Source organism: Chlamydotis macqueenii, chromosome 13 (genome assembly GCF_036417535.1).
Source record: "Chlamydotis macqueenii isolate bChlMac1 chromosome 13, bChlMac1.mat, whole genome shotgun sequence".
NCBI classification, from domain to species: domain Eukaryota; kingdom Metazoa; phylum Chordata; class Aves; order Otidiformes; family Otididae; genus Chlamydotis; species Chlamydotis macqueenii.
In genome coordinates this window covers 9,951,391-9,965,041 of record NC_141568.1, presented here as the reverse complement: position 1 = coordinate 9,965,041, position 13,651 = coordinate 9,951,391, and the positions used below count along the sequence as shown (strand labels likewise).

General features: G+C 40.1%; 1 protein-coding gene across 1 annotated transcript; it reads right to left on the bottom strand.

Moving 5' to 3' along the window:
- Positions 1 to 559: 559 nt before the first annotated feature.
- Positions 560 to 8,532, bottom strand: CA7 (carbonic anhydrase 7). The gene is made up of 7 exons (XM_086758058.1): positions 8,481 to 8,532; positions 6,233 to 6,430; positions 3,517 to 3,635; positions 2,873 to 2,968; positions 2,565 to 2,627; positions 972 to 1,127; positions 560 to 682 (listed from the first exon to the last, which is right to left on the bottom strand). The coding sequence occupies exons 1-7, from the start codon at positions 8,518 to 8,520 to the stop codon at positions 560 to 562; spliced, it is 795 nt and encodes a 264-aa protein (XP_086614184.1). The 5' UTR covers positions 8,521 to 8,532.
- Between the last annotated feature and the right edge of the window lie 5,119 nt (positions 8,533 to 13,651).

Below are 13,651 nucleotides of genomic sequence, written 5' to 3'. Positions count from 1 at the left end.
CTTAGAACAATAACTTTAAAATACATATGTCATTTTCATACCAATGCCTACTTGAGGTGAGTAAAGAACAGTCTCTAGGGCTACTCATATGCACTGTATGTGTCAAAAGAATACGGTGAAAGTAATCTTTAAATCAGAAAGGAAGGAAAATGTCAGCTCAATTTGTCCAAAATTCTTGACTACTGTTTCATCATGTATTAAATTATACAATTAGAAGTTATGGCCATCAGTACTAGTAGATCACTACATAATTTCTGATTTTATATTAAGTGAGATTTTAATTTAATCTTAATTTTTAAAGTTTCAGGTCTTGGAGAACACTCTAGTTTACTCAACTATCTCTTATGTTTAAAAGTGCTAGTTAAAAAGATACCATTTCTCAAAAGAATAAGCAATTCAAATAAAACATAAAATCAGGAGATTGTCCCCACTCCAAGTAAAGTGTTCATGGAAATGGATATCTTATGTGTTCCATCAGTGATCTGAAGACCAGAGTTTCCATTTATTGTATCTTAGATGTGGAAGCTCTTGGATATCTTAGGGCCATTACCAGTTTTCTTCAGGCCTTGAAGGAAGCTCGAACTACTCTCCCCTTAAGAGGCTGAGGAGGGCGAAAATTATTCACCATTTGGATCCTCTGGTCTTCCTCACTGGTGAAGAGGAGCATGCGGAATTTTTCCAGCTGTAAATTCAAGTGAAATAATTTACTGCTTAAAAGGCCAGTCAATATGTTTTTTTAAAAGGACCAAAGCACAGTATTTAGTATATTACAGTCTGTTGATAGAACAGGTTCAAGCAAAGATCCTAGAGAGTATTAACAGAAAAAAAAACCAGAAGCCCAGATTATTGAACAGACTGATAGTTCACAGGCTAATGGTCTTTTAACTTAGCCCCATTGCAAGTCAAAACAGTCACTGCCTATTTATCCCGTGTTGAATCCTACAAGAACTGTGAGAGTATCAAAAGTTTACCTGTCTCTCAGAAACTCTGATGGGTTCTTTCAGCACTATCCATGTTACACTCTCATTAAGGGGTGGTGTTGTCAAAGAACCAAGGTATGTCCAATAATCTAGACTCAAAGGCAGGAGACATTTGGGGTTGAAGCTTCTAAACTGAGCTTTTGTTCCCTGGGAAAGAAAAAAAAGAAAATTATACTTGAAATTTATCTTTTTACTTTTACATGCAAGTTAAATAAGTCTTTTTGAAAGAGAAAAAAAGTTAAAATAATATTAGACAGTAGGAGAAATTAAAAGTTTATAAAGGTTTGGCTGCCTTATAACAACTATTATCTAAGAGTAGCATGTCAATTGTGACACCTGCTGATGCCTTACTGGACTTGCCCCATTGCCTCTACCAAAGTTCAGCTCTTATCATAGAAGGTGTAAAAATAATGCCAGAAGTGTGTGCTGTATAGTGTTCAGTGTGAGCTATAGATAATACCATGGCAGAATTCCTTGTCTCACTACTTGCTGTTTTCTATACTTCCCACCTATGTCAGTAGAAAGTTTGAAACTAGAGAAAACTCGGCCCCAAACAGTCATTGTCTGCTAGGACAAATACTGGCTTTAAAAATCAAATGTACAAGTCTAAAGTAGAGGAAGGCGGATTAATCAAAAGACCAGTAGAAATAGAAGGAGGTGCTGCCTGAAGTAATAATTGCCTTAACTACCACAGGCTAGGGCAAGATTTTTTCAGCCTGTAAGAGTATCTAAAAGGTACTCAGTCACTGGAAAAGCACTGTCCAATTGTTTGTAAAATCGCTCAGGAGGAACAAAATGAACAGCTTATTCCCAGTGGCAAACCGGCAGACCTTCCATCACTACAGCTGAGGCATAGCTATTTCTTTCCTGCAAGTTGAAGAGATCAGTTAAAGTATGATTCAGTATGCGTGCAGTCTACATATTGCTGCATTACTGCCTTCATTTCCTGTCTTTCAGAAGAATATACAAAGGAGCAAGAAATAATATGCCCACTCAAGTATTAGATATAGTTTATTTTGTATATTAGAACTTGCGCATATTATAGAATGCATTGACCTCATGTAAATCCATAAAGGATAACATTTGTAGTAGTCTGAGCAGTCTGCACTTAGGATACTGTAGGAGGTAGCAATATTCAGCAAAGCCCTCAGATACTTCTGGTTAAAGACTGCCTTCAGGTGTCACAGCAAGAATAGACTAGCTCAGGACCTCATTAATATTGTCCTCAGAGAGCTTTGCAGCAGAAGGCAGACAGCTGGCTTTGACTTGTTCAAGGCTAGGCTCAGCTCAATGGAAAAGGATTATTTTTCTGAGTGTGAAGGGTCATGGAGCCTTTGATATTAGATAATCTGGGAAAGGTAGAACCTCTGACTGACCAATGGGGTGAGCATAGCCTAGGGAGGCACCTGAGAGTAGGCAAATAAGATGAACTTTAGGGGAAGAGGACAGTGTAACTGCAGTAATGTTCTAATGGTGGGAGGATTTATGGTGAGCAATTTTCCATTTTTGTCTCAAACATGTACATGAGCTTGATTTTTAAACAATATCCGAGAAACAAATACATTTAAAGAGCTTAAAACTTACTTTAAATTTTACCATGTACAAAGCATCAGTGAGTCTGTTCATATTGGCATGTTCTTTCCCAATCTAAAATAATGGAATGGACAGGTTAAATAAGAATTACTATAATTATGCTTTGAATAGGTGCCATTTTCTTATCTGAATCTCAACATTCCTACTAAAGTAATTTTAACAGCAATTTGCTATGAGTTACCACTTCCAATAACTCATCTGTTTTCCTTAAACACTTCTTAAATATATGGCTTGGTTCTCAAACACTTGACAGCATCATACTTTTCATCATGTAAACATGCTATTTTTGTGATTCTTACCTCCAAGAAAACACCAACTACTGCCAAGCCATCTGGAGCTGCTGCTGCTTCTCCAAATGTTGCATATTTTCTAGCATTCCAGTGAACTAAGTGGAGCTTTAAAGAAAAATAACAAATAGGAATTAAACAAGTTAGTGATAGAAGCCATGAACATAGGTTGTCTCATGTTAACAGGCACTAATAGTTGTTCGTAATAGAATGTAGGTTTTGCTCCAAAGGCATTTTTGGGAAGACGAGCAGGTTCAATCTTTTGGACCAGTCCATAAGCATGGGCAGACATGAAAAGTTTCTAGGTATCAGCCTTAACTGGAAACAAATCAGGCATTAATCTGAGATCTAACCTTCCTGGTACAGGCCTTCATCCCATGAAGCGCTATGCTTCGATACTCACTGGTAGCCTCCAGGATACTACACTACTGTAGCATTTGGGATAGACTGCACTGGGAAAGGCCTGTGCCTTGTCCCAGCTTAGCAGGCCTCTCTCTAGAGCCCCCAGCTGAAGCCATTTCTAAGCTATGGGTAGCACCGGCATGGTCATGTAATTCTTACTGAAGTCTGTGCTGACCTAAGCATAGTGAGTAAGCAATCAGAATCCTAAGGGGCATTTGCATGGATTAATCCCACCTGTAAAAACACATGGTTACCTCACAGGGAAAAGGTTTGCCATCGATTGTATGCTCCGATCCCCGGCTGTGCTTTGTCCCCCAGTGAAAGTGAAACTGCCTTAGCCGAAATGGATTCTCAAGGGGACCACCGCTGATTGCTAGGCAGAAATAAGAAAGGAAAGGAAAAAACTTAAGCATTCTGGCTTTTTTTTTTTAGCTTACTGTTTCTAAAAACTAACCACTGTTGGCATAGTAGTAAGAAAAGCCAGCAACATCTCCCAGTTGCTAATATGAAAGAGATGCATCATCCAGACATTTAGAAGGGTTGAGTTACTTAATGGAAAGCACCTGAATTCATGTAAAAAATTGAAAACATTGAGTGGCTACTTGTACAGAATTTTGTAGCTTTTTTTAAAAAGCATATTTGACATATGAAGATGTGGTAGCTGTTGTTATGGTTATGCCTTTCCTATTAAACACAATAAATCCAAGCTGAATACTAACAAATAAATTGCAATTTGAAACTCATGTACCTAAAATATTTTTGACAATGCTACTTGAGATTTTGTGTGGAAGTGTAGATAGGTGAATTGTCTACCCAATTCTCAAGGTAAGTAGCTCTCTTATGTCTTTAGTTCCAGTGGAGGTTCTCTAGATTCCGTTTCCTTGAAATACCTGATCCCATTAGAGGTAATATAATAGCTTGTACTCTACGCAGTACCATTGAGAATCTCAAGTCGCCTTATAAAGATGAGGAAACACTACTAAGAAACTTCATACATTATTTAGAAATAACACTTAAGAAGAGATAAATGTTTAAGATGCTACCTATAGAAGGTAGTTTATCAGCAGCATCAATAATCCTCCTGAAATTTTATATGGCCCTAAGTCATATAAATTTTGTCCAATAGATATTAAAACCTGATCAAAGTCTTATATTAAAGAAAAATAAAATTACATTTAGTATCTGTAAAACACTTATTCTTAGTGTAGTCCATAACATTTTATTAAAAATATTAAAGCTGGGGCTTGCACAGTGCTACCACACGTGCATAGTTCCAGCTGGCCTTTGTACAAGAAACTGGCCTTGCCAAAGCAAAGGTTTTAAATTAATTAAGAGCACAAGTATCTCCTAGTATGTTCTTCTAAACTTAGCAATGGAATGCATCACCTGTCTCAAATATTATTTTAAGAAATCTATCTATGATGGGTTACTGTCAAAATTCTGTTGTGCCATTTACACAGAGCTGTGAGTCATTAGATCTATTTCAACACAACTAAAAACACTTCAAACCATGTTTTCCACTCCTAGCAGTCTTCTTCCTTTAAAGTGTTGTTAAAACAAGGCACGTGCTTAGTGTAGAAAGGGCAGAGGTCTCCATTCCTGCACGTGCTCCAGGTCTATATCTCTAAATACAGAGTAATAGATTATGTTCTTAAACTTCTGAAGCCAAATAAAGTTCACCATTATATAGATATAGTTCAGCTTAGAATTGCACAAAAGTAGTTAGCAAGCTAAGATAATACTCCCAGATATATTTTACAAATTCTCTTTGTAGGGTGACATGCCTGATAGATCTTTGCAGTAAGGTTTTAGAAAATGCACATCCAGTCTTCATTTCAAATTCAGTAAAGATACTTAAAAATCTGAATATTCAGCTGGACAGTTTCTTAGATTAATTCCAGATGAGAAATTTTAAAACAAAGTGACTGTAATTTTAACTCCCAGCCCTTATTTCAAAGGGTTACCAGCACAAACAAGTCACTTCACAGAAAAAAAAAAAAAAAACAACTTGTTTTGAATATCTATGATATCCTGTTTAGCTAGACTCAATAACCACACCCAAATGGAAGATCAAATCAGCTGATAGGTTTAAAAATTGTTCAGTTGTTTGTTTTGTTTTTTTTTTAAATATACTCTTTCCATTTATCAGCTACTTTATCATCTCTATTTGAATGCTCTTCCCCAACCCTCCAGATGTAAAAGCAAGGTCTACACGGAAGTAGAATTAACAGAAGTAATCAATTGTTTAAAGCATTTATATTATCTGCCAAGAGCTAAGAGACAAGAATAATACACAACTGCAGATAGTCCAACATCCACTAGCTGCTACCAACTCAGAATTAGCTGATGATTTTATAATTTCTAAAGAAACTGAAGCGCTATGAAGGAGGGAGGAAAGAAGAAAACAGTGCAAGGTAACAGTGACCGGTCCAGATACAACTTAGTGCAGTAGACTAATTACGACTACACTGTATGACCCGATCTCTGCTAATCCTCTTCTCTTCCCTACCTCTGTGGATGGAAACTGGGCAGCAAGCCAGACAGAGCTGGCATGCATGTTAGCATCTTTGATTTGGATGATCATGGAAACAGGGCAGTGAGGAGCCTACATACCTACGCTGGGCACTGGGTGTGGTCTGGAAGTGCTGGAAAGACGCATGGATTCCCTACCTAGAAAACTGGTGATCTTCATTTAAAAGGGAAGCATTGCAAACAAACTTCTCATTTTCCTGATGCAAGAGCTTTTCCTAATGCATTCTGCTGTGCAATATTGCACTGCCAGCGAGACTCAAGCGAAGACAAGAAATATGAGGCTCAAGAATACAAAATACAAAGGGCTCTGGTCATGTGTCTTGTTCCAAGCTGAAATTATACACCATATAAAATATGCTACACAAGATGTACTTAATTGTTTTCCTCACAACATCACAAAATGGTATTCTGAGTGAGTTGGCTGTGTGTTGGTCTCACCTGTCTTGTCATTAGTATCTTCAAACTCAACCATAACTGAATGCCCATTGTTGGAGATGTTGAGAGACATACATGATTCATAGGAGATAATAAGGGGCTTCAGATTAGGGTCATAAACTGCTCTTGCAGAAACTATATCAATAGGTGACTGACGGTTTCCTTGGGCAATAGGGTAAGACTTGTGCCACTCTGAAGGTCCTTCAAAAGGAAAGAAAAGAAGGCACGATTATTTTCTTCCTGCTATAGACAAAACAATCGTTACAGTTTTTCATTAGGCTTGAAGTAAAGGTTGCTGAGCAGGAGAGACTTGAAAGGTTGGTATTGGAGAAGCTCACTTAAATTCTAAGCTGGTGTGTTTTTGTTAGGACAAACAGGCTGCAACAAGATGGGACTCAAATATCTTGTACAAAATACAGAGGAAGCCACGGCACATCAGCCTGCTGTATCTTCAGGTACTTGTGCCAGTAATTTTCTGCAGAGTTCGTAACTACATTGCTGAGATATCTGGAGACCTTGCAAGGCAGGTGCAGGTGTAAACACACCTGCGTGCACACACACACTCCCCCAAAGAAACAGCATTTAATTCTTCCTGGGAAAGATAGTGTAAAAAGCTCTGGTGATTCAAATTAGATGCAGATGACTCAATCTCTTAGCTACTGACTATGCAGTTATTTTTAAAACCATTTTATGACTGCAGTAAATCCTTGAGGCAGCTTAATTCTTCACTCGTGCCCATTATGGTATCTCTCTACCCTGAGTGAAGGGTGTAGTGTGATAATTGACTTTTTTTACTTCCTGACCTCAATAGAGTGAGGAGAAAACCAATTTAATAACACACTTCTCTGCTGCCAGAGCTGGAACATTCTTACACTGTTTGAGAGAACAAAGCCATATCTGTATCAAATAATTACTTATTCTTGCCACTTCTTTTTCTACTTTGGTATGGTAGTGCAAGAAGCAATTAAATTATTCTACTGCTTATGTTCCGAAGTATTAATAGTAACGATTTTACTTTAAGATTCCCAAGAAGCACGTTTTAATTGTAGGATTCTCACATATTTTCACAAGTGGAAACTTTTTTTTTAATCAAGCACAGGTATTCACCCTTCTTGAGTTTATGTAACAAATCAGTTATCTACTACACTCTTATTTGTCTTCAGCATTTTCTGAAAAGCTAAACTTTCACAATAATATGTTTTCTCAGCCTGCCTATAAAGAAGATTTAGGGTGTAAATGCTGTTACGCAAGCTTAGCCAATATAGGTTGTCTCTTAGGAGCTTTGTAAGAATATATATGGCTTTATTACTACTGCCTAGATGCTCAGACATGTAACATCCACCATCTACTAGCACTAACCAGCTTCACTTAGCATTCAAGGTTGCTTTTGGACCCATAGAAACTAAAATAATTGCTGTGAAGAGAGAGAGAGACTGGCACTGAAGGTTATGCAAAAGACTCTTGTTGGACACTCAGCAGCTAAAACAATTACTGTTAAAAAGAGAGAGAACTCCTGGAAGTTATGCAAAATATTGTCTTATGGGACAAGAGCAGTCACTCATCCATCCTTCTCTGCAAAGGATACTGGTGCTATAAAACACTATTGCAGGAATCTTTCAGTAGCTTCACATATCCTCTCCCTCTGACACACGTTCTTGGAGGCGGGAAGCAAGGGAGGATGACTAAATTAAAAAAATGTCAAATCAGAAAACATCAATTATTCTATAAGAGATCTCTTATACCAATCTGTACAATTTATTGATGTTCTAGAAATATATAGCAGATACCTTATTTTATTCACTTCTATGGAAGCCTAGATATCCCATTTCAGCAGCCACACATGATCAGAAAAATCTATTACTGCTCTGCTAAATCTTCTTTACTTAAAAGGTTTGTTTTTGAAGAAACAGACACAGTTAATCCTTTTCGTAACAGCTTTTTGGAAAGGGACCCATCTGTAATATCTGTAGCCTGAAAAAACCCCACACAGTACCGCTTCCCTCAGTTTTGGGCCGTCAATCACAACTGTGAAAAGCAGCAGGCGTAAGTTTGTGCATCTTTTGGTGGCACTCTCCGGGTGCAGTTTGCCCTCGATGAAGGAATTGGTTACCTGCTGTACGCACTTGATGCTCGCAGACATCGAACCGGCGGCAGCTCGGTAGGGCTGAGGCACCGGCTCCGGAAAGCAAAGGGGAGGGGAGGGGCGGGGGGAAGGCGGCACGGATCGCCCCGAGCTACGGCTGGCACCTACCGTCATCCCGCCCGTAGCCCCAGCCGTGCGGGCCGGTCATCGCGGGGGCTGTGGCCGCGCCGCTCGCCGCTGCGGCGCCGCCGCTCGCCCGCCTTTATGACACAGGGCAGCCAAAGCGGCGCCGGCGGGGCAGGGCTGGCCCCCGCCTCCCTCCCGCGCACGGCTCCTGCCCCCTCTATTTCCCGGCTCAGCGCCGGAGAAGCGGCGTGGAGAAGCTGCGCTGACCGGAGTCCCAGGACTCAGAGAGACGCCAAGCCTGAATGATGTTCCCACCTGATTTGTAATTAATACTTCGGAGTCAGTGCTCAGATGAGATGGAGAGCATGCTCATCTCAGAAAAAAAACTACTTGTGCTACTTTTAAACAAGGTAAAAATCACACCAATTAAGGATAAATTGGCTTTTTTTTTTTCTTTGTAACTCTAAATAAACTTTTTAAAAATACAAAAATGTGGTTATATTAAGGAACAGAACACAGCAGGCTCTAGAGAAAGGAGCTGATCTGTGAAGCCTGTTATCTGCTATGAGCCAGGAGCTGCCTGCACTCTGCTAAACCCACGAAGAGGCTACAATGAGACACCCAATCTGCAAGTGTAAAATGTCTTAAGACATCTTTGTGGCAAGAAAAAATGGCTCCTTGGTAGTGATTTTGTTAGATCTGAGGAAATGCCATCTGCCACAGCTACATTTTATAAACATATTGATTTTCACAAAGACAATGGCATACAGAAATAGAGATTCTTCTATTATGCAATCAAGAAAATGCAAGAAAAAAATCAATGAAAGTATTTTATGCAACTTTTATGTTGTGGTACTGCCTTGTAAGAATTCATTTCCTTTTTCAAGAGCTTTCCGTAGGGTTCAGCTATAAAACCTTTGAGATTCACTGATGCAAGTTAAATCACTCAATAAGGGATGTAAACTGCTGTAAAGGTGTCCACAGAGCAGTTCTGCAATGACTTGCTCAGGTCAACTTCTCTGTTTGCTTCTGTTAAACAACTGTGATCTACCCAGGTGCCTGCACAGGCCTGGCACGGGTACCGGGCGCTGGTACTGCCGGTGTGTCTGGGGCCACACGGTCCGCACACGCGGGTCTTCAGGGTGGCTCAGGGGCTGGCAGTAGTACAGCAGCGCTGCCATTTACTTTGCTGCTTAGTAGGACAAATCAGCCGCGAGAAGTTGTGACGCCTTGGTTCTTATTCTTGTGTGGCTCTGTGCTGTGTTTGAGACAGTCAGATGCAAATAGTCAGGGAAGCTATTATAGACCATAGAAAAAAAAAGTACAAAAAATACAAACTTACTGGTGCAAAGAAGAAATGGAAGAGGAATCTTGTACATTAAAAAAAAAAAAAAAAAAAAAAAAAAAAAAAGCAGACTACAGATTAAGGAAACCGTATGGAAGATAGAGAATACAGAGCAACTATTTTCAAAAGAATCTTGAAAACTGGGGCTGAGATCTTGCTCACAGGACACAGTGCCATTGAGCTGGCCCAAGGTCTGCATACATTCACCACTTTAGCTTCTATCTTCTCACATTTGAAAACACATAGATGCCTACACATGTGGACTACAAAGGCAGGGCAGAGGACGGCTTCTGAGACAAGAGTGAACGTACTGAAGACGTGGCAGGAAGTGGACTCCACAAAATGGAGGTTTGAATGGTTGGATTTAGAAAAAGTGAAAAGGGGCAGTGACAGTACCTGAGAGGAAAGACAAAAATAGCTTGAATAAGATTCTAGTTATAATGATAGCCAGTGTGTATATGACAGTTTAACGTCCTCCCCCATCCAATCAGCCTTCTGTCTGTTTGAGGAAAATACTAAGTTTTCCTTAAAGCCAGGGTACTACTGCTGCTTATACAAATATCACATTGTTCTGTAACCCTGATGCCTCTTGATATTGGCTGCCTCTGAGGATGGATTTTCACTGATTCTGTCATCTAATTACCATTTATTGCTTCAAAAGTTGCGATAGTAACCTAATTGTGATCTCAAATTTACTAACTTGAATCGGGGAGAAGTACATCACACTCATGAAGCCAAGCTTATAGAAGTGAGAAGAACAGAGCGGTAGGTGCGTAAGGGGTAGATTTCTCCAATGCTGAACTAAAAGTGAAGCAATCCTGATTTCCACAAATTTTTCACGGGCCTTGACTACATCTCAACAGTGTCTTCTTAGCAGTGAATGACAGGCAGATGTAGTTCCATCCAATACAGTGAAATGTTTCAAGCTGCCTTAAAGAATAATTCTGCTTTCCCCGGTCTTCATACTTAACACTTTTATTCCTCTTTGACAGCAATGATGAGAGAACAGAGCAGCAGCCTAGGACAAATATAGGGGTTCTTCTTCTGAACCTGTCACTATGTTGTGATACTGGACTAACAACAAACACTTCAGTTTTCCCATGCCTGTATATGGAATAATTATCTTTATGATTTAATTTGAGCTCCCTTTATTAACATTGCTATATATGAACAAACCATTACAGTTAGAAACCTCCAAGTAAGTTGGAATGCCAAATGGAAGTTGACCATATTTAGCTTTGCAGGTTTGAGGAAATTGGATTTTTGAATCTCTAAGGCAAGTTGTCTTTTAACACAGATCAGGAGTCATTGGGAGGTATTCGCACAAGGACATCATGTCACTTGAGGATAATGCTTTTGGTGTACATTACTGCGTCACCACAGAGGGGCAGAGCTGGATTTTAGGAGATATAAAATGAAAGTAGTTCTTTGGTTCCGAGGTGAATGGCTAAAAGGCACTCTGAGAGTATTTGCTTACGTAACTTGGCAACTCTCTTTGCTGAGCATCTTTAATAATGGCAATACACATTTGAATGAGGTGTCATGTGCCTTCTTTACTTAGTGCATAAGAGTGTGTCTGATGTGTTATTGCCTATTAAAAAAATATGGCAGAAATACAGTCTGTTTGGGTACAGGCTGCTCACTCTAGAGCCTTTGAAGTACATTGGCAGGAGCAGATTAAATGTTAAAACATTCATCACTCCAGAGCTTGCCTACACCTCAGGTTCTTGAAAGAGTATCTTGTTTATCCAGGCAGCTCATCTCTCTTCTTACATTGCCATTGCTAATGGTGGCAGTTTCCACATGGGAGTTACACTAAGGTGACATCTGTTCTTTATGTGTGAATTAAAACAATTTATAATGAATCCAGAAACTACACAAAAATACTTCACAATGTAAATATAAACAGGAGGGTGTACTGCCAACACTAAACATTAAAAAGGAGAATCATTCCAGATTTTTTCTTTTTTTTTTTGTATTTTATTTTAAAAAGTGACTGCCTACAATTGTTTGACAATAGAAATTTCAAATATTATATTCTCAAGTTTTCCTTTGCAAACATGACTGTATATTGAGATTCTCATGCATCCAGTGTAAATTGGGAGTGGAAAGTGGTAATCCTTCTCCCACAGCTACATAGTGAGATTCATGAGATTTCTAAGGGAAAGAAGTCAACATTTATTTACTGAGAATCTCTTCCTGGCATAAGGCAGAAAACAAACAAAGGGTCCCTAAGTAAAGAAGAGACTGAGAAGAAGAGCACAAAAAAAAATGTGCATATGAGACAATTTTGCAAGAGAAAAATCTTGAATAAAATACGGGCCAAGAGGGCCAAGAGGAAAGAAGGAATTTATTTGGAACATTCTTGTGAAAGTGGGGCAGAAAAAGAGGAACAGGGCACCTGGCTCCCTAGGAATTTCCCAACCTCCACATGCCATTTTTATTATTACTTGTCATTGACTTTTAAAGCTATGCATGCTTGGCTGCTATATACCTGAAATGGGGATTGTATTTTGGAACTAAGTCTGAGGTAATAAAACTCAAGTTTGTTGAGTTCAAGCTGTATAATTGTAGCAGATAGCAAGAACAGAACGAGAAAACGTTTTGATTTTGGTAAACAGAACATTCATATAAATATTGCAACAGTCACTGAAATTTCAACAGAAGGAAGGATTTACTGTGACAAAGCAAACAGAAAGCCTGAGAAAAATGAACTTTGGAGGAGATACTGTGTATGGGAAAACAAAAGAGGAAGCACTATGCTGTATTACATCATCTGCAAGGTATAAACCACTAAATTGTAATTGCCCTGTTGTATAATTTATTCCAGCAGATATATAGCATATTCAATTTACGAAAGAGAACCAGGTTAAAAGGATAACAGAATACCTGCGTATGGGCTAACAAATCAGCTGGAATCATGCACACACATTTTAGAATCTCTCTTTTGGTTTTGAAACGTAGTGGCAGAGCTGTTGGTTGAAATTTTTAAAGATGTGAAAGTTTTATCTTTTTTAAAAATACATTTTCATAGTACAAACTATGTTGATCTTATATTGAAAGATTTTCATAACACAAGTACAGACGCAGCAGGTATCAGATGTTATTATCTCAATACTAAATGGAAATAACTTTAATAAGGTACACCACCTCTGCAAAATACTTCTGAACCTATTTTTTCCAAATGCAGGTGTCTGCAGGACTTCTGACTCAGACTGCTGTAAAATGCTTCAAAACTCCATACCAGAAAGTGGGTGGAGAGCTGAAGAGGAGTACCCATTTTGAACATAAATTCCATGAACGGCACCTTATTTTTAGAGATACATTCCTGAAGGAAATCGCATAGTCCCGTGTTTCTACGCTTGTGACTCCCATCAGCTTCGGTGTCCCCTGAGAACACCAAGCCCCGCTTTCTCAGCACCATTTTTTTGTCTGCTGTTTCCAAATTGCCCCCTCACTTTCATTGAGCAGCCACGGCCGCTCTTCTGCTGTCCCCACCGGATTTGGCGAAATCTCCGTCTCGGCAGGAACGCCTTCACCTGTTGACGCAAGATTTCAGCAAGGCCCGTGACTCACAAAGGCAGCCACGGGACGGAGCCCGCAGCCCGGCGGCGCAGCCTGAGGGAACCCCGGGCCCGATGCCCCCGGCCGGGACCGGGCTGGCAGCCGCGGGACGCTTTCAGCGGCGCCGGGAGCCGCGCAGGGCGAGGGGGGCCGGTGCTGGACAGCGCCGCTCGGGGCGCGGCCCGCAGGTACCGGCCAGCTCCGCCCGGGGCGGGGCCTACACGAGCCTGCGGGGCGCCACCGCGCCCAGCCCCACAGCGCCCCCCAGCGGCCTGGCGCTCCCCTCGCTCCCCTCGCGCATGCT